This window comes from Eschrichtius robustus, chromosome 2 (assembly GCF_028021215.1).
Source record: "Eschrichtius robustus isolate mEscRob2 chromosome 2, mEscRob2.pri, whole genome shotgun sequence".
NCBI lineage: Eukaryota > Metazoa > Chordata > Mammalia > Artiodactyla > Eschrichtiidae > Eschrichtius > Eschrichtius robustus.
This window is the reverse complement of record NC_090825.1, coordinates 51,953,568-51,974,454: the sequence shown is the minus strand read 5'-3', so window position 1 is coordinate 51,974,454 and position 20,887 is coordinate 51,953,568. Positions and strand designations below refer to the sequence as shown.

The following is a 20,887-nucleotide window of genomic DNA, read 5'->3' as shown; positions in this document are numbered from 1 at the left end:
ATTATAGGTGTTTACATTATGGAATGATGTTTGTATTACATAAAAAGTATAATAGAATAAGTATTATATAATCTCATATTTGTTAAAAAATATGTCTCTACATGGGAAAGATTTTGGAAGCTATTAATCATTGGTTCTTCTGGATGGGTGGATTGTGTATATTTTCTTTTGCTTATCAATATTTTCTAAGTTTTCTACAAGGAACATGCATTGCTCTCATAATTTCACAAACCAAGTTGCTTTTTTTTAATTGAAAGAGTAAACTAGGGCTATTATAGTTATAATTTGGACTAAGTACTGTTAAATCACTTCTCTCATTTTTTTGACCATGCCATCCATCCCTTACTCCATAATGTACATCAGATTTTGCTTGGCTCACATGCTCTGCAATCTGGCCTCTAGGAGGGGAAATTCTTCTGGTTTAATCGTTATGGCAATAAGAGTTGAAAGAAATCTTCGATGTCATTTAATCTAGTCCTTTTCATTTTACAAAATAAGGAATTCAAGAGAAATCCGGGAAATTGGGTGATTTAATTAAGGTCACAAGGTTAGTTGAACAGCAACTACAATTCAATCTCCAGATCCCCAGTCTACTTATTCCCAAGAAATTGGCTAAATACCCCCATCAATGATCCTGGCTGCAAAGCTGGCTTTGGGAAACGGGTATATAGCAACTATAACAACAGGAAAATGCAAGAGAAATCATAAGCCAGTTGAGTAAAAACCTAGTTACTCATATAACACTAAAATGAATTCCCAAGTGTCAAAGGAAATAGGAAAACAATCGGGAGTACATAGAGGGCGTACCATGTGGTCGGTCAAGTACTGACTCCTTTAGGAAGGTACAGATTTTGAAACAGAGATTCTGCGATTAAGTCACTCACAAGAACCATGGGTGGATGACTACTACTACTGTAGAGTATGTTGATTAACTGCAATATATGCCCTTAAGTAACAAAATAGTTAATATATTTATGGTAGATTGCTAGCTTCTAAAAAAGTAATAATTGTACAGCTTTTTACATTTATTTTCTTCCATGCATAAACAAAGAATATGCATAACACATACCAGTGGTTCTCAAAATGTGGTCTGCAATCCTATGGGGAGTGGTTCTTGAGACCATTTCAAGGAGTATGTGAGGTTGAAAGTATTTCATAAAAATACTAAGACATTATTTACCTTTTTCACTTGGTTGACGTCTGCACTGATGGTGAAAAGCAATGGTAGATAAAATTGTTGGCACCTTAGAACAAATCAAGGCAATGGCACCAAACTGTCCTAGTAGTCATTATATTCTTCACTGTCACTCCCTCATGCTAAAAATAATGTGAATTTCACTTTAGAAAGTCCTTGATAAGATAGTAAAAATTATTAATTTTATTAAATCTCAACCATTAAATATATGTGTGGCAAAGTAGGCATAAAGTGCACCGGCTGCATACCTGAGTACAATGGTTGTCCAGAGGATTTGGTTGTGCAAATTAAAAGCACTTGTGCAATTGACTGAATTGTGAACTGAAATAGCTGCTTTTCTCATGGAACACCATTTATACTTGAAAAAATGACTGACAGACAAACCATGGTTACTCAGACTTAAGTGTTTCGCAGAAATCCTCTCAAAAAAGGAACATAGTAAGGCTGTCACTTCAAGGAAAACAACTGATAGTATTTGTTACCGATGATAAAATTTCAGCTTTCAAATGAAAATCAGAATTTTGAAAAATTGTATCTGCCACCATGAGCTTGCCAGCTTTCTAGTATTTGAAGACTTTTATGATGGGATGATGATATTAAGGAATATGATTATTTGATAATGTAAAATATGTCAACATTAGGAAGCTATGTATAACACAGTGAGCCACTATTTTCCAAATGAATAGTGTTTGATATTACAAAATCATGCATAGATAAGACTCATTCCAAGTGTAAGACAGCCTATGGATTTTAACGTAACAGTAAGAAAAAGCACGTTGATAGTTTCATATTTCACATTGCAACCATTCTTAAAAAAACTACCCCTTGTCAAACTTTGATGTGATATCAAAGAATACCCATGATTATCTAAAAAGTCTATTAAAATTAAAATACTTTTCTTTTTCCAACTACATATGACAGGTGGGATTTTCTTCATCTTCTTAAACCAAAACGAACCAGTGCAACAGAATAAACACGGAAGCAGATGTAAGAATCCAGCTACCTTCTATTAAGTCACACATTTGTTTTGCAAAAACACAAAACAATGTCACTCCTAGGATGGTTCTTATTTAAAAATAAATAAATAAATAAAACAAGTGTTGATGGGGCTTCCCTGGTGGCGCAGTGGTTGAGAGTCTGCCTGCCAATGCAGGGGACATGGGTTCGGGCCCTAGTCTGGGAGGATCCCACATGCCGCGGAGCAACTGGGCCCGTGAGCCACAACTACTGAGCCTGAGCGTCTGGAGCCTGTGCTCCGCAACAAGAGAGGCTGCGATAGTGAGAGGCCCGCGCACCGCGATGAAGAGTGGTCCCCACTTGCCACAACTGGAGAAAGCCCTCACACAGAAACGAAGACCCAACACAGCCAAAAATAAACATAATAAATAAATAATAAATTAAAAAATTAAAAAAAAAACAAAAACAAGTGTTGATGAAGATGTGGAAAAACTGGAACTCTTGTGCTTTGCCAATAGAGTGTAAAATGGTACAGCTGCTGTGGAAAACAGTAAGGTGGTTCCTCAAAAATTAAACAAAGAATTATCATGTGATCCAGTAATCCCCCTTCTAGGTACCTATCCCAGAGAATTGAAATTAGAGACTTAAACAGAAATGTGCATGCCAATGATCATAGCAGCATTACTCAAAGTAGCCAAAAATTGGAAACAACCCAAAGTCCATGGATGAATGGGTGGACAAATAAAATGGGGTATATCCATACAACAGAATACTACTCAGCCTTAAAAAAGAAGGAAATTCTGACGCATGCTACAACATGGATGAAGCTTAAAGACATTATGCTAAGTGAAATAAGCCAGTCGCAGAAGAACAGATATTGTAAGATTCCCCTAGTATGAAGTACCTAAAGTAGTCAAATTCAAAGAAACAGAAAGAATAGTGGTTACCAGGTACTGGAAGAGGGGATAATGAGAAGTTTCAGTTTGGGATGATGAAAAAGTTCTGGAGATGGATAGTGGTAATGATTACATAACAATGTGAATGTACTTAATGCCACTGAATTGTGCACTTAAAAATGATTAAAATGGTAAATTTTATGTATATTTTACCACAATTAAAAAAAAAAAACCCAAAGGAAAAAAATCCACAATATCACTCTTCTCACTGATTTTTTTGGAGATGTTTTGGAAAATAGTTATTTTTTGTTAAAAATGTTATTTATGCATGTAATGAATTTATTAGTTTTAAAAATAAACTAATAAATACTTAAAAAATCTCCCCGGTTTCATTTCTAATATGGTAAATATGTAAAGATATAACCCACATAAACAGAAGCTCTTAGGTCCTCAGCAATTTTTGAGTGGTAAAGAGGTCCTGAGCCCAAAAAGTTTGAGAACTACTGTCATATATGAAATTTATTCTCTCTTCTCACACCTGCGTTAAAGGAAGATATGTATTTCTTCATTTGTTGGTATAGCTTCATTTGAGAGCTATACCACTTGCAGCCTGCAGACTAAAAGGACAGTCTGAAATACGGTCAAAATCATCACATTAACTCTTTATGATCACTACTGTCCCCAGATGCGCCCAAACTATAAGGACTGAGCAGCCTAAAGCTCCACACAGATGAGTGGCAACGTACAACAGAAAACTGATAAAAAGCTTACAGGCTGATTGCTAGGTTCTAAAGTGGTTTTATAAGGATCTAGCAAGAAAAACACATTTCCCTTTTTCTAGTTGGTTCTTCATTCAGATTTTCAGTTCAAAGCTAGATTTGGGAATGCGGGTGGTAGTGGCATTGTTTCTGAAAACCATTCCATCCAGCGCATCCGTGCAAAGAATTTAATTCTCTCACCATCTTGCTACTGGTCTATGGCACAGGGGTGTGGCGAGGGCGCTAAGGAAGCAGTCTAAAACAGCAGCTGGGGCTGCACCAAACCGTGACCAAGCAATCATTTCCTCCATTTGGGGCCAAGTCAGTTAGCCCCGGCCAGAGGCCGAATGTTTTATGCGAAGTAAATAAAAAGGAAATTAGAAAGCATGGACGGAAATAAGCAGCAAAATCATAGCGGCTTCATCTTGTGCGAGTGTTAAACGATGTGTATGCTAACGATGTGCATGAGGGGTAAATGAGAATCGTTATTCGAGTCTACAGCTGCTGGCACTGTTAACGACAGGTCTGCAGTTCTGGATGGGGACGAAAGTCAAATGATTTTCTTATCCCGACCATCTTTCTGCTATTCGTTTTGGGCTGGGCCTGGGACCAGTCTCACTGCTTGCAGCTGAGGCAGTCCCAAACAAAGGGGAATGGACGCCCTCTCAAGGGAGCGGATGAAGGAAAAGTGGCCCCAAGTTCCCGCGCCAGGTGTCCCTCGGGGTAGACCATGCGGACTGTGGGGAGGGAGGGTTCCAGAAGCGTCGGAGGGGTGCTGTCTGGAAAGGCTGGGCGGAGGCGCCTGGCAGTGACGGGGCAGAAGACCCCGCTCTGCCCAAGGTCAAGGTTAACCCGCGCACGGGAGGTACCTGTGGAGGCTTCGCACAGCCGAAAAGCACTGGGCGATCATGGGAGCGCCGAAAGGCGACGGCGGCTGAGGGCGCGCTGTCCTCCGCTTTGGGGATGAGGGATTCGGGACGCCGAGAAGCCGCGCGGCGGCCTAGCAGAAGAGGCAAGAGCGGCGGCGGCAGCGAGCTCCGCCTGAACCCTCCCACGTGCGGCAGCCCCACGCCGGCGCCCACTTCAGCTCCGCCCCGGCCCCGCCCCGGCCTGCGCCCTGCCCCGCCCCGCGCCCGCTCCGCGTCCCGCCCTGTGCGTCTTGCACCGCCCCGGGGGCGGTTCTGGCGAGGCTCATCAGCCGGGTTGAAGCGCACAGCTGGGTGGGCTAAGAGGTGGCGGCGGTCTGGGAGCCGGGGAAGTTTGGGCCACCGCTCGCAGTGCTGCGCTTCGAAGCCAGGCTCAAGCCCGGAGAACGAGGGGGCGGCGGACCGACTTACGGACGCCCTCGGGCCCGCTGCCACCGTCTCGCGTCCTCTTCCCTGGTAAGGGGCTTCTGTATGGGAGGGGTCCGTCTCCCGCCGCCCCAGACCGGGCCTGCACCGCGCACCCGCAGCAAACCCCGTCAGGGCCAAGGCGAGGCCTGGGTACCGAAGGGAGGGAGATGGAGGTCGATGTGCTCTGGGGAGAGGAAGGGGGAGAAGCCCGGAGGAGCTTGCCCTTCTCCATTTCCCTTTGCACCCCCGCTCCCCTCCCCCCCACCCCATTCTCTTTTCACCATTTTGCCCTGGGGCCTTATTTAGTACTTGCAACCCCGTGGCCTATTGGCTGGACTCGCTTTTAAAATAAGCACACAAATAATAAGCGTGCTAATGGTGGGTACCACACCCTGGCTTTGAATTAGGGAACCTGGGGAGCAGATGGATGATTCGATTTAGTGGAAATAAGCCATTAATGCTTGATGGCCCTGCGCCACCGTTTGGATGCGATAGTATTCCATGTGAATGAACATGACCCAGAGCTTCCAGTTTGTCCACGAGAGCACAGCTACTGCAGAGAGCATTGGTCGGTTTGTAGTATCCATCGACTTAGGCAATGATTTTCTGACGTCTGTTGATTAAATAGAAATGCCGTTTTTATTAAAAATGACACTCAATGGCTGAACAACCTTTCCCTAATATATTTCCTCATCACATAACTGTCTCCACCTACAAAAGTAGGTGGAGTGTAAATTGTGCATACATTTGAAAAAAATCTCATGAAACAGGGGAAAATACTCAGCGTGGATCAGCTTCTGAGTCAGCAGTATGAAATCTCCCTCAATTTAGTACTAAAGCCTTTTGGGGATTTCTATATCTGTATCTATACCCCTGTCCTTTTCTGGATCTGTACCATATAAACTGTTAAGATACAGTGAACTATTCAGTGAGAATCTAAGCTATGTTGTACATGTTTTGAGAAAGATTTTACTTTTGCAAGTTTTAACATAACCTAATATTACTGGGTGTAAATGAAAATGTCATACATTAGCATATCTATACTTTGTGCTCTCTTGACTCTCTAAAAAGAAAGGAGTGAAGATAGTACAGGCTTTTTACTTTTAATGTAATTTATGACCCTTGTGATTTATAATCTTCTTCACTGATTCTTTAAAATTACTTATTTCAGTGTTTTCCTTTTTCTTATCAAGGAAAAGTGTTTAAACTCTAAAAATGTCATCCATCAAGCACCTAGTTTATGCAGTTATTCGTTTCTTACGGGAACAAAGTCAGATGGATGCTTATACTTCAGATGAGCAAGAAAGTTTGGAAGGTAAGCACCTGTTCTCTATGTTCATTTGTGTTATAAGTAAAGACTAAAATAGTTATAAGCGTGACTTTATGATCTGTTGTATCAAAATCAGAACATTTTGTTGATTTTTCAAGGAGAGAGACCTTACAATAAGGTTATGGTGTTTTCATTCTCTGAGGCTTGTTTTGTTTTTTTCAATTAACAACAAGAGGACTATTGTTTTTTATTTATTTTAAAAATTATTTTATTTTATTTATTTTTGGCTGCATTGGGTCTTGGTTGCTGCACTTGGGCTTTTGGCGAGTGGGGGCTACTCTTCGTTGCGGTGCGCGGGCTTCTCATTGCGGTGGCTTCTCTTGTTGCAGAGCACGGGCACTAGGGCACGCAGGCTTCAGTAGTTGTGGCTCGCGGGCTCAGTAGTTGTGGCTTGCGGGCTCCAGAGCACAGGCTCAGCAGTTGTGGCGCACGGGCTTAGTTGCTCCGTGGCATGTGGGATCTTCCCGGACCAGGGTTCGAACCCGTTTCCCCTGCATTGGCAGGTGGATTCTTAACCACTGCGCCACCAGGGAAGCCCAACTATTGTTTATTTATTGAACAACTATTATGTGTCAGAACTATGCTACTCATATTGTAGGGAAATTTTTCTCCACAGTAACTGTTAAGTTAGATATTATCCGCATTCAACAGATAAGTAAATGAAAGCAGATAAAGTAATATAACAGCTAATATGTGACAAAGCTGAGATTTAAATCCTGGTTCTTACTTTGAAGATCTTGTTGTCTCTTCCTAATAGGAAAGCATCCAGTTTAGAGTCAATATATGAAAACACCTTAGTCATCATAAAAGCACTATGCAAGTCTAATAATTATATCACTATTAAGCTCTGATAACTTCCTCTTGGGGGACTTGAAATAAGAGGATTTCACCCTTGTCTATGTTAGCTTTAAATATTAGATTCAGTAATCTGTAAAGTTGAGCAGGACTTGGATGATAGCATCACATGTTTCCTTGACACCATCTTTTCTGCTTCATGTTTATGCATTAGAAAATTTAAATTCAGTATAGCCATAACAAGATAGAATTCTGCAGCTGGGCTTGTGGAGGTTCAATGAGCCCAGCTTCCTTGTGGCCTAAAGATTTAATTATTGCAATGAGACAGTACATTTGAGAGAATTTAATAAAAGTACAATTTGAATTGCCCATCTTGAGCTGTTTCTCCTCTAAAGGGGACACATCTATTAATTTCAACAAGTACTTCCCTTGTGAATATGCTTTTAGGAAGTTGGGATGAAAATTGGGCATTTGCTCTAAATCTGCTTGCAATCTGGTGAGATTATCTTTCCAGGTGGCAGTGAAAGGAGCTGCTGACACACACTTGGAGATTGCAATCAGTCCATTAGGGTCTTTTTGTCCTCCTTTATGGTTAGAAAATGTTGTTTATGGTGCTCTGTAGCAAACAGATAAATGGAATCATTTAATAAAAGATGTTTTTTCCTCATCAAAGGCAGTATAATACTTTTAAGGGCCAGAAAGAAAATTGAGAGTTTTTTAAAAACCAAGATGTTGTGTCCTATTTTTAGGATGGTATTTGGCCAAAACTATGTGCCTTCAGCTGTGTGTTATATGGCAGTCAGAAGTGGTGCCAATTGTTTTTGACCAACCCCTATTTTTGACTCTGTGAGTCTAATTTAATTGAACATGAAATCATGTGGAAATGTCTGCCCACCTTCTAGACATTTAAAAAAGCCCTAGGAGGACTTCCCTGGTGGCGCAGTGGTTAAGAATCCGCCTGCCAGTGCAGGGGACACAGGTTCGAGCCCTGGTCCAGGAAGATCCCACATGCCGAGGAGCAGCTAAGCCTGTGCGCCACAACTACTGAGCCTGCGCTCTAGAGCCTGCGAGCCACAACTACTGAGCCCGCGAGCCACAACTACTGAAGCCCGCATGCCCTAGTGCCCGTGCTCCACAACAAGAGAAGCTACCGCAATGAGAAGCCTGTGCACTGCAAGGAAGACTAGCCCCCGCTCGTTGCAACTAGAGAAAGCCTGTGTGCAGCAATGAAGATCCAACGCAGCCAAAAGTAATAAATAAATAAATAAAATAAAAAAGCCCTAGGAGAGGAGCCTAAGTTCTCATACCAGCTTTACCACTACAGTGAAGCTGAGGTATTGTCAGCTTTGAGCCTTGTCATCAGATTATGTCACTCACTCCTAATTATTGTCATCTGCTGACATCTGCTTCATGTTTTGACTATCGTGGCTCCTGCTCACTGTCTCTCTGGCAGTACTCCTGTCTTAATTCTTGGCAATTGTAATACACTCATACATGATTCTTCCAGTTCTCTCCCACTTGGTTCCTTGACCTTCTCTACTCCAGTGATCTCAACCACTTTCACTTGCTTGGTCATACCCTAGACCAGTGGTTCTCAATTTGGGGCGATTTTGTAGTATCTGGAGATATTTTGGTTGTCACGACTGGGGGGGCTGGTATTATTGACATCTAGTTGGTAGAGGCCGTGGATGCTGCTAAAGATACTACAAATGCTCAGGACAGTCCCGAACAATAAAGAATTGTCTAGTCCAAAATGTCAGTAGTTGCTGAGGTTGACAAACTCTTCCCTAGACCTTGTTATTGTTATCCTCCATAATCTCTATCTTAAACATTTCACTTCTGCTGCCTGTCTTTCCAGCTCACTCCCTATAGAATCCCTACCCCAACAATTCTTTGACCTACCAATACCTCCAAGCTGTTGATCCCTTACCTTTTCACACCCCTCTTCTTACCCAGCTTAAATTCCATTGTTGATCATTATAATCATGCTGGTGTATATGGCTCCCTTTCTTGTAAAACCCAACCTTGTTTGAATCCAGCTCTCCACCTACTCCATGCACATATCCATGTGACTGTGTATAGATGGAATGAAACACCCAGCTTTACTGACTAGTCCCACTTTGAGTTCATGACTGTGAGCCTCAAGTGGACCTTTAATGCTGCCCTCTGTTCCAAGTTCATTCATATTTTTGCTCTCTAGATGACCACTTTAACACTTTCTCATGCCTTCTCAAAACCCCAAACCTCCTCCCCCGTACTCACTTTCTGTTGATGACCTTGGTTCTTACTCCATCAAGAAAATTGAAGTAATAAGAAAACAACTTCCACAGACTCTCTCTGCCCCATCTACCCACCTACCAGCATCTATACTCACATACTCTGCCTGTCTGCCTGTCTAACTATTACCATATACTATGGATTAAATATTTGTGTCCTCCCAAAATTCATATGTTGAAACTTAATGCCCAGTGTGATGGTATTAGGAGGTGGGGTCCTCATTACTGGGATTAGTGCCCTTATGAAGGAGACCCCAGAGAGCTCCCTCACTCCTTCTACCATGTGAGGACACAGCAAGAAGGTGCCGTCTGTGAACCAGAAAGCAGGTCCTCACCAGATGTTGAGTCTGCTGGCACCTTGATCTTGCACTTCCCAGTCTCCAGAACTATCAGCCACCGAGTCTATGGTATTCTGTCATAGAAGCCCAGGCTGACTAAGATACCATAGATGAACTATCCATTGTCCTTTCTAACTGAAACCCCTCTACTCGCAGACTGGATTCCATCCTGTCTCACCTACTCCAGGATCTCACTGTAGTTATTTTACCCTCCTTGTCTTACATGAGCAAATTTTCAATCTCTTCTAGATCATTTCCATCAGAATATAAACTTTCTCCCTTCTTAAAAATTCAAAAACAACAATTAATTATTCTTGCCATACTACTACCTACCCCTCCCCCCACTGAAATATTGCCTGCTTTTTTTTGTCTCTCTTTTGCTGGAAAGCTCTTTGAAAGAATTGTCTATACTTGCTTTCTGCAATTCCTCTCCTGTCCTTCTTCCTTCCTTCCTTCCTAATATTTATTTATTTATTTATTTTTGGCTGCGTCGTGTCTTAGTTGCAGCATGCGGGATCTTTTGTTGCAGTGTGTGGGCTCTTCGTTGTGGCACACGGGCTTTTCTCTAGTTGTGGCATGTGGGCTCCAGAGCTCATGGGCTCTGTAGTTGCGGCACATGGGCTCAGTAGTTGCGGTGCGTAGGCTTAGTTGCCCTGCGGCATGTGGGATCTTAGTTCTCCGACCAGGGATCCAACCCGCATCCCCTGCATTGGAAGGCAGATTCTTAACCACTGGACCACCAAGGGAAGTCCCATCTCCTACTCTTTCTTAAGGACTCCAGATAGGCCTTTGCCTCCATCTCGCCACTCATACTGTTCTCATCAAGGTTATCAGCAATTTCTGTGTTAGGTAGTTCAATCGTCAGTTTTCAGTCTTCATCTGACTTACTAGCTGCCTCTGATAAAGTTGATGATGGTTCCCTCATCCCTCTCCCCCCATATACTTTATTCACTTGGCTTCCAGGATACCTCATACTCTTTTGGTTTTCTTCTAATCTCATTGTTTGCTCTTTCTCTGTTTCCTTTGCTTGTTCCTCTTGTTTTCCCTCACCTGGAATATCCAGGGTCCAGTGCTTGATCTTCTTCTTTTCATTATCTGCACTCACTTTTTTGATGATACAGTTCAGCTTCTTGGCCTTAAATATTCTTTTTTATATGCTGATATCTCTCAAATGTATGCCCTCAGGTCAGACCTTTCTTCTGAACTCCAGACTTCTATATCTAACTGCCTACCACCTATCTCCACTTATATGTCTAACGGGCATCTCAAGTTGAACATTTCCAAAACTGAACTCCTGATCCTCCCACCCAAAATCTGTTCTATTCCACAACTTCCCTAACTCAGTTGATGACAACTCCATCTTTTCAGTTGCTCTGGCCAAAAGTTTTGTTATCATTCTGGACTCTTGTCTTTCTCTTAGACTCTGCATCTAACTGTTCAGTAAATCTTGTTGGCTGTGACTTCAAAGGATATCTTGACTTTTTCCCACCTCCACTGATATTACGCCTGGATAGAACTAAGTATTTATTTTACGGTGATGGCCTCTAACTGGTCTCTCTGCTTCTATAATTGCTGCTTCATTGACTTTTCTAAACGCAGCCACCAGTGATCCTTTAAAACAGACTGTGTCAGATTCCATCATTTTTCCACTCAAAATCTTGCAGTGACTCTTCATGTTACTCAGTCATTGTTTAAAGGATCTATATAACTGGGACTTCTGTGATGTGTTGTTCATAGACTCCTCCACTTTCTCGTTTGACTTGAGTCAAATTAGCTTCCTCACTCTGGATGTACCAAATGCTCTTTCCTAAAGGCTTTTGCTCCAGTTGTTTTATCTGCCTAGAATATTCTTCCCCCAGATAATGGTAATATCCCCATCTCCTTCAAGTCCTCTTTTCTGAATGAGGCCTTCCCTGAGCATGCCATTAAATCTGCAGCCTGCTTCCCTGCTCTGCTCCCCACACTCCCATCCTCTTCACCCTGTTCTACTTTGTATAGTTTATTGTTTACAGTCTACGTCTCCATCCCCCACTGCAGTGGCAGCCCCAAGCAGTCAGTAATCTCTTCTGTTTTATTCACTGTTATATACAAAGCTCCTAGAAAAGTGCCTGACACATGATAGGTGCTCAATAAATATTTGTTCAATTGAATTGATGAGTCAAGTGATCCTGGGCATCTCACTCACATGGTCTGTTTCTTTTTTTTTTTTTTTTTTAATTCTGGCACTTAGTAGATATGTATTCTTTTTTTTTTTTAAATTAATTAATTAATTTATGGCTGTGTTGGGTCTTCGTTTCTGTGCGAGGGCTTTCTCTAGTTGCGGCAAGTGGGGGCCACTCTTCATCGCGGTGCGTGGGCCTCTCACTATCGCGGCCTTTCTTGTTGTGGAGCATAGGCTCCAGACGCACAGGCTCAGTAATTGTGGCTCACGGGCCCAGTTGCTCCGCGGCATGTGGGATCTTCCCAGACCAGGGCCCGAACCCGTGTGCCCTGCATTGGCAGGCAGATTCTCAACCACTGTGCCACCAGGGAAGCCCCTGGTCTGTTTCTTAATTTCTAAGTCTGTTAGGTGGAGCTCTCTGCCCCCTCCATCTAATAGATTTGTCAAGACAATCAGAATTAGTGATGGCAGGTAATATAGCATATGGAAGCTTTAGTATAAAGTGCTATATAGATGGGATATGGTATTATTGAGAATTCTTCGCTTGTCCTTCTCCTTATCAGTACCAAACAGACTATTATTGTTTGGTGTTAAAGTGGAGCAAAATTGTATATAGAATTTCTTTAGATTTTTATGATTTATTCCTGAGTATAACCTTCTGAAAGGAGGATCATATATAATAATCCCTGTTTCATAAATGAAAATCTTGAGGTAAAAGTAAGATAAATTATTGCACCCAGGTTATTAGATTTTTTTTCTGGATTAATAATGATAATAAACGTCCTGAGTTCCAAGGCTGTGGTAGGTTTTTTCACTAAACCATTTATCTCTCTAAATATGTGTTAGTGTTGAACACTAAACATTTTGGCAGCAAGTTTACATATCAAAACAATTGTGTTTACTTAATGTGGAATCTAAAATAGTCAAACGCATAGAAGCACAGAGCAGAATGGTGGTTGCCAGGGGCTGGGGTAAGAGGAGATGGGGAGGTAATGGTCAAAGGGTACAAAGTTTCAGTTATGCAAAATAAATAAGTTCTAGAGACCTACTGTTCAGCACAGTGCCTATAGCTAACTGGATTGTATACTTAAAATCTAGTAAGAGGGTAGATCTTATGTTAAGTGTCCTTAACACACACACACACACACACACACACACACACACACCCCAATAAAGGGGACAAGAGGAAATGTTGGGAAGTGATGGGTATGTACATGTCTGTGGCCTTGACGGTGGTGATGGTTTCACGGGTGTATACTTATCCCCAAGCTTGTTGAGTTGTGTCCATTAAATATGTGCCGCTTCTTACATGTCAGTCATACTTCAGTAAAGTGATTTTAAAACAGACGAACAATTGTGTTTAAAAAAAACCCCAAACAGCCACCTCCTTTAGTAATACTTGATTGTGTCTAGAATGTGCCAGATCTGTGTTCTAAGGTCAGTGGCAGCAGAGGTAAAGGAGCTGGACTGGATTGCCTCAACAAGTTAGAGTGTAAAAATCCCTCATATATTTATGTGGCCTTTTCCCCTGTCAGTGTTTAGCTGTGACGTTCCATACTCTGGTTCCGGTTAAGGCCACGGTTGGGTTCTATCCACCTTTCACAAGGCTGTGAATTAATGTTTTGGGGGGAATAAGTGCTCTCTTCTGCAGATTTTATTGTTTCTATTTCCTCTGAAATTAAACTGTTACTTCCACTGTAAACAAAGTCGTAGATTAAATTTATTGAGCATCTATTATTTGCCAGGCTGTGTTAGAGTCAAAAGATAAATAAAATATAGGCCTTATCGTCAAGGAGACAGTCTAATATGGGAGACCGATGTTTTAAGTGCATGTAATGTAGTATGTGTGATAAGTACGATACTAGAAACATGTACCAGCTAGCTACATGGCACAGTAAAGTAAATGACCAATATGATCAGGGAAGAAAGATGCCAATCAAAAATAAATATATACATATACATACATGTATTATTATTAATAATAATTGATTTTTAATTAATTGTCTTCATGGCAATGAGAGCCTACTTTCTTGTGGCCCAGTGTGTTTAGTGCAAGTACAACTGAAGTACAAGAACAACTATTTAGTAAGGATAGAAAGGGAGAGAATGAGGGTTGGGTGAACAGTGCATTATTTTCTTTCTAAAAGACACTTTGACTTTTGGTAGTTGGTAACTCAGTTTGTTATTCAGTCCCTTTTCTAAGGAGAATTGATCTGGGGATAGTGACAGTAATAGTGTTTCTTTTATGATAGAGGTAATTTTCTCAGGATCATAATGTGTCTTTTAAAAGTCATACACAAATGTAATTGGATCTGTAGTAAGTCAGAGTAAGACAGATATATTATCTCTCTTATATGTAGAATCTAAAAAATAAATAATAATAATAATAAAAACCCAAGCTCATAGATACAGAGAACAGATTGGTGGTTGCCAGAGACAGGGAGTGGGGAATGGGAGAATGGGTGACCTGTTTTTAATATTTGTTTTTGGTTTAAACAAACTGAATTAAAAAAAAAAAAAAGTCCTACACAAATGTAAGTGAATCTATTCCACACTGTCTAGAAGTACACTGGACATTTTGGCTACATCCCCATCTTGTTGAGCCAGAAGAGAATTCTTTTTCAAAGGAGAGGACTCTCAGGATAAGAATCTGCCTCCATTCCCCTCAGTGAGGATTTGTAAAAAGGGCAGGCTATGCTTTCTTCACTGTTTTTGCCCTAGTTTCGGCTCCTTGTTTGTTTAGGTCATTGATGTAGGAACCCATAAATGGGTTCCTGGTTTTCTGCTTCCATTTTCTCCCTCAGCTTCCCTCTCTAATTCATTCTCAGCATTCTTACTAGACTTCTAGTTCTAAACACAAATCCAGTTATGTTGTTCTCCTTCACTAAAATCTTTAATGTCTCTCCATTTGCCCATCGCATCAAATCCATGTCCTTTAAAAATATTATTTAAGGTGCCTCATCATCCAGCGACAGACTTCGTTCTAGCATAATCGCCCACCATGTCTTTCCACCCAGTCTGTACCCTAGCCATACTGGTTATCTTGCCATACATCAGTGTAGATGAGGCACCTGTCAACATTTAACATGCCGTGTACTTTACTTACTGTGTTTGTCTGCCTCCTTCTATTAAGGGTGAGCTTCATCACGTGGATCGTGATTTTTGTGTTAGGTTAACTGTTGTATCTCTACCACCTTATAACAGCACCTTGAACATAGTAGGTGCTTGGTAAATTTGCATGCCTGAATGAATTTTTAAAAGCCAAGCTATTTTAACATAAGTAAGTACACCAGGATGAATATTTAGTGTTTCCTATGTGCCAAAGACTGTTTCTCTTACTATTTTTAATCAGGTTGAGATTTCTGTTTCTCACATTAAAAAAGATAATTTTTAAAGTTTTATTCAAGATACTGGTAATGGGGAATATGTTGTTAATGACCTGCTTTAAGAAGAATATGATGTAATACAAATACTGAGAAGTTATATTCTAGGTAACATTTTTCTTTAAGTGAGGAATAAGAAACTAAGTTGTCTTCCCTCAATAGCTGGTCTATAAACAGAAATCTTTATGCAGATGAACCATTTAGTTTTCCATATGTTCTGTGATCAAAATGCTGAATTACCACAGATTGCAGAGTGCAGATTTCTACCAGGAAAAAAGGTTGTTTCTTTTTTTAGGTTGCTAATTTTTTTTCACTATTAAAATTTATTTCAAGTTGCAATTCAGTGCTTGGAGACAGTTTTTAAAATCAGCTCAGAAGATACACATCTAGCAGTTTCACAGCCTTTGACAGAAATGTTCACAAATTCCTTCTGTAAGGTAAGCTGTTTTTGTTTTCTCATTAGTATCTCATTATCTAACTATGACTGCAGTATTATGTTGGATTGTTAATATTTGAGGGGCCAGGCTTCAAGTAACTAACTTCTTCCTGGGTATAAGATAGTTGGTCCACATGGATGATTTGGGCCCTAAAATATAACTTTTAATGTGCTTTAGATTTTCATATTAGTAACTCTTCTCATCCTCTCACCTTCTTTTATATTTAATGATATATCGTAGTTGACTTTTTAAGTCCTTTACGGTATCCGGGTGTTTTTAGATTTCTGACATCTGAATTGATATTCCCCGAAAACATGAAATACAAGTTAGAAGTAAAAGTCTTAATGTTTAGGAAGAAACCATATAGAAAAGGAATCATCAGGAATTGCATCATCATTTTGAAGCAGATTTTATCAAATTTGGCCATTGATGGGGCTCTTTAAACAGGGAAAGGTTCAGGGTCAGTGTGCAAAACCAAGACTGAAATCCAAGTGTTCAGATCCCTGCTCCCTAGGACTGTTTACATGGTCTCTGGTTTCTGGCCTTTTCAGGAAATATGGACTATAAGATTGAAAAATCTTAAGGCTAGTGAGTTTAGGGCCCCAGGGGGACCGCCCACGTGGTTTTTCATTACATTTTGGTGCCACATGAACCTCTTTTATTATTCTAACTCTGTATTCAAGCTTCAGTACAGAATGAGGAACTCAGGAGAGGAGCTGAAACATGCAGGGTATACTTCAACTTGGCAGGGACATTGCTGAGAATACTGCACAGACTGTTTCTAGAATTTGTTGGGAAGAGGTTCTTAGAGTTGCAATGAAAATGGTAATTTGGCAGTAAACTGCTCCCTCTTTTTATACTTGGAAAAAGGATAATACAGTTATACATTAATTCATCAAACAGATGAATTCTAATTATCTGACAAGATGCAAGGAGATAGTGGAATGTCTCTGTGGTCCTTTTCTTCTCTTTGGTTTTTGTGGTTCTTTCATTGTCTGAGCTTGTGGCATCCTTAGGGAGCCCTATTTTAGAGGCTGGACATGGCTGTGGCAGAAGTCGACCTTCTTTACTCCGTGATGCCCGAGAGGCTTGTGTGTGAGACGGCACTTGGATTTGCTCACTCTTTAGTTCCTGTTATCACTGACTAGTACTGAAGAGATCAATACTTTTTTTTTTCCTCCCAGGAAGCTCAGATTGACTGAATAGAGCTCTTCTTTTTTTTCTTCTATTTCTCTCTGATTGTACTTAATTGTAAAAATTTGTTGCTTACTATTTTAAAAATATAGTTTCTTAAAACAGGCTCCATAGTATATCTACATGGTGTTATTTGTGGTATCAATCCTTTAATACTCCTATTTAACAGCTGTGGCTTCATTACGTATGCGTCTGTTAGCAGAGTATCGCAGGGAAAGTCTAAAACTTGTTTGAAGCAGCATCAAGACTGTTATAATTAAAGAAACTACTGCCTCTCCAATTGTACTTGGTTGTTAAGTTAAACAGTTTATTTTTAGGATACTGCTTTTCCCCCAATTAAGTTTATATACTAAAAGGATTCATTCCTTTTATATAATGTGGATAACACTTGTCCTCACATCATGGGCTGCTCAAATGTATTGAATGAACATGAGAATTAATTTTCAAAATTGTAAAACTATGGCAATTTCATTAAAATAATTCAAAAGGATTTAGAAGACAGAATGGATTATAATCCATTTTTCCATATGCCATTTTTCTGACCCCCTCAAAAGTCACTTTTTTCACATATAAACTGCCTAGGCTTGTTAGAAGATTTGAAGTAGAAGGAACCCTAAAAGCAAGTACTGTAGGGCAGTAATGAGTCTTTGAACTACACTTACATCCTGAGTGGCTACACAGTCAGTTTTTAGTATTGATCTCTACTTATTAAGTCTCCCATTTTGATTCCATACTTTTTTATACTAATACTTTATGTTTAGAAAAACTGACTGATAAAGATTTTTTAAAAATAAGAACAACTCATATACTTTATAGTGATTTTGTACTTGTGAATACTTGTGTGTAATTAGCACAATGTATTTCAAATGTTAGAGCTATCAAGTTCATTGACGTTTTAGTCAAGACAAAGGTAATGGTGAGTATATTTTAAATATGGTACATAGGTATATTGACTACAAATTATACTTTTTTGAAAATTATAAACATTTATGAACTTCGGAGTCAAGTTTAAAAGCAACACAATTTAAAAAGAATCTTCCAAAAATGGAAAAATACACTGTGTTCCCAGTGCCACTCAAGACATTTCTAAATTTTCATTTAGTTTTCATAAGCACTTTGGTTTGAACCGTATTGAAAAAGAGGTTTGAGGATGATAGTAGGTGCTAAAAACAGGAATCTTATACTGCTTATTATCTTAATGAGGAAATAAATCTATGACCATTGTTTTAAAAAGTTTAGACAATATGGAAGGATATAAAGAAGAGACTGAAAATCCTACTTCCAAATATTCCTACTGTTAACCTTTTGTGTATACCTTTCCAGTCTTTGATTTTCAGCCTGTGTGCATGTGAATGTATGTGCATATATTTAAACAATAAGATCATATTATAAATGCTTTTTTTGGTACCTGTGAATTTGACTTTCTCTTCGGATATTAACGTTATGTTTCAAAATTTTCACTAAACAATCCTTTGAGCATAATTCTATTACTATTCTTTGTATACTGATTCTATTTTTGTTTATGAAGTAGGATTTCTAGATACAGTGAAAGCAAGTAAAAAAAATTGATTCACAGTTGCCCATTTTTTTCTAGAAAAAATTCCATATATTTGTTTTTCTAATAAAAGTATGTGGGGGGACTTTTTCCCTATTTCTTGCTGACAGTGTTATTTAGATGTTAGATTTCATGACATAGATTTACAGATGATATACTAAATAATTATTACTTTAATTTATAGTTCTCTGGGATGACTCTTTATGTAGCTAAATGGAAGTACATTGTATTTTATTTAATTTCAGAATGACATTCTGCCTCTCTCAAACTCAGTGCCTGAAGATGTGGGAAAAGCTGACCAATTAAAAGATGAAGGTGAATATTTCATAGAAAAATTACTTACTTAGTAAAGCTTTCTGAAACTCTAGGGAAAGTGACTCTGTCACCCAGTAAGATTCTGGTTTATACTGCCAAGATGGGGTTGTCATAAGTCCTCGTGGCATTTGTGAAACAGAGATGAGCCTGGAAATATAGAATGGCTTGTGAACAATATAGGTATGGCTTGCTTCAAGAGAAGCAGATCTGTTGTGAGTAAAACTTGCAAAACAAGTCACTTAAGGGTTGATTATTTGCAACTGTATTTGCTGTGTGTACTCTAGGATCCCAAATTCTTTATGCTTAATCAAAGACATGAAAATGATTTTCAGTATTATTTTTAACTTTTGTATATTTAGCATTTTTGAGTTCTTTGAAATTTAATATATGTATATGGCACTTAAGGATTTATTAACTAGCACATTTGATTACTATGTTATTAAATTTTCTAATAGGGACTATTGGAGCATACTTGATTTTAATAAATACGTCACCATTGAGGATCTGTGTTCAGTTTTTATATCATGTCAGTTTTGTTAAGCTATAGAGGCAAGCCAGGTAAGGCCTACAAGATTTGTACTAAGGAACTGTAGGGCAGAGTCCTGATCTTGACCAGTGAATGAGAGCCAACAAAGACCCTGTCCTATAGGCAGAGAGTTATTAGGGAATGTGCAATGTTCTGAAGCTGTACACAAATGGTTCAGAACCATTTTCTGGCCTTTTCTTTAGTTTATACTCTGAAGAAGGCAGTTGAGTTTTTTCTTAAAAAAATTGGTTGGTGTCTAAAAAGGTAGATATGGAAAAGAGTATGCTTTTCCTATTCCTCGGGCATGGTCCTTTCTATTAGGTCTATAAATTACACTCTATCACTGCTTTTAATGGCTGCATAGTGTTCCATGGTACTGTTAGACCATGATTTACTTACCTAGACAGACAATTTTGTAATCCTAAGTAACACTGTCTTAATATCTTTGTCTATATTTATTTTCACTATTGTGTGATTATCTTCTTTGGATTATATTAGAAGGTGCTGTGTTTCCTACAAATAGACTGGTTTCAGTTTTCAATTTTTTATTTCCTCTAAGAAATCTTATCACTACAGTGACTTAAAATTTTAGAATTAGGACTTTCGTAAATTACATGTAAAATAAAGTAACAACCAGATCCTCATTGTCATTTGAATTATAGTATTCCCCAAAGAATTTGCATTTGAACTATCCAGATACAAATGCATTTTTCATATATTATTCTAATCGAAACAATTTAATCTGATGTTTCTTTTTCCTTCTACTTAGACTTTTGTAGTGTGTGAAATCCTCTGTGATGTAATATATGCTCCACTAACATTTTGCTTTTGCAGCTCTCTTGTTTTAGCTCTAATACTAAATGGCAAATTGAAATTTTATTTTTGTCCCTCATATTTACTCCCTCTGCATGACAGAACACTGGGAGACTGCATTCCCTGTAGAGTTTGTTTTGATATAATGAATGTTAGTAAGTTGAGGGTTGGAAGGGGATGCAGGGTGAGGCTCATTTACTCTGGCAGCATGGGTAGACTGAATTACCTACTGCTTTCGGCTTTAACCAAAAGCTCTTATTCTTTGTTACTAAGACATGTCACATCTAAGACATGTTACACATGAAGTTAAAGCAACTGTCATACAGATTTTGCTACTCGTGTGAAAACAAATGGCCATGGTAGACTGTCAAGCATAAGGTTATTCCAGGCTGCATGTTATACTTACCTGAGTTAATCAGGGCTTCTGGCCAGCTAGTGCCTTCCTGGAAGGTTGCTTTCAAATATTTTTGTGTGCTTTGCTTCTGAAGAGCTGCAATAAGATCAGACAAAACCAAGAAGTGTTCATTGCTCTAATTCCCTGCCATGTCACAGAAGTAAAGGCATATCTCAAAGGGTTGTCTTGAGGATTAAAGGAGACAGGAGAGTTCTATGTATAAATATAGA

The 20,887-nt window shown here is 39.4% G+C and overlaps 2 protein-coding genes across 3 annotated transcripts in view; one reads left to right on the top strand and one right to left on the bottom strand.

Moving 5' to 3' along the window:
• The window catches only part of NLN (neurolysin), a 98,667-nt gene extending 93,793 nt beyond the window's left edge, over positions 1–4,874 (bottom strand). Inside the window, exon 1 of the mRNA XM_068535423.1 lies at positions 4,676–4,874. Within this exon, the coding sequence (XP_068391524.1) occupies positions 4,676–4,716 (41 nt within the window). The 5' untranslated portion in view covers positions 4,717–4,874. The remainder of the gene's footprint in view (positions 1–4,675) is intronic.
• Positions 4,875–4,996: 122 nt separating this feature from the next.
• Positions 4,997–20,887, top strand: part of SGTB (small glutamine rich tetratricopeptide repeat co-chaperone beta) — a 48,909-nt gene continuing 33,018 nt past the window's right edge. For both annotated transcript variants that reach the window (XM_068535422.1, XM_068535421.1), the window contains exons 1-4: positions 4,997–5,188; positions 6,334–6,455; positions 15,757–15,860; positions 18,855–18,924. In XM_068535422.1, the coding sequence (XP_068391523.1) occupies positions 6,356–6,455; positions 15,757–15,860; positions 18,855–18,924 (274 nt within the window). In that variant the 5' untranslated portion in view covers positions 4,997–5,188; positions 6,334–6,355. The remainder of the gene's footprint in view (positions 5,189–6,333; positions 6,456–15,756; positions 15,861–18,854; positions 18,925–20,887) is intronic.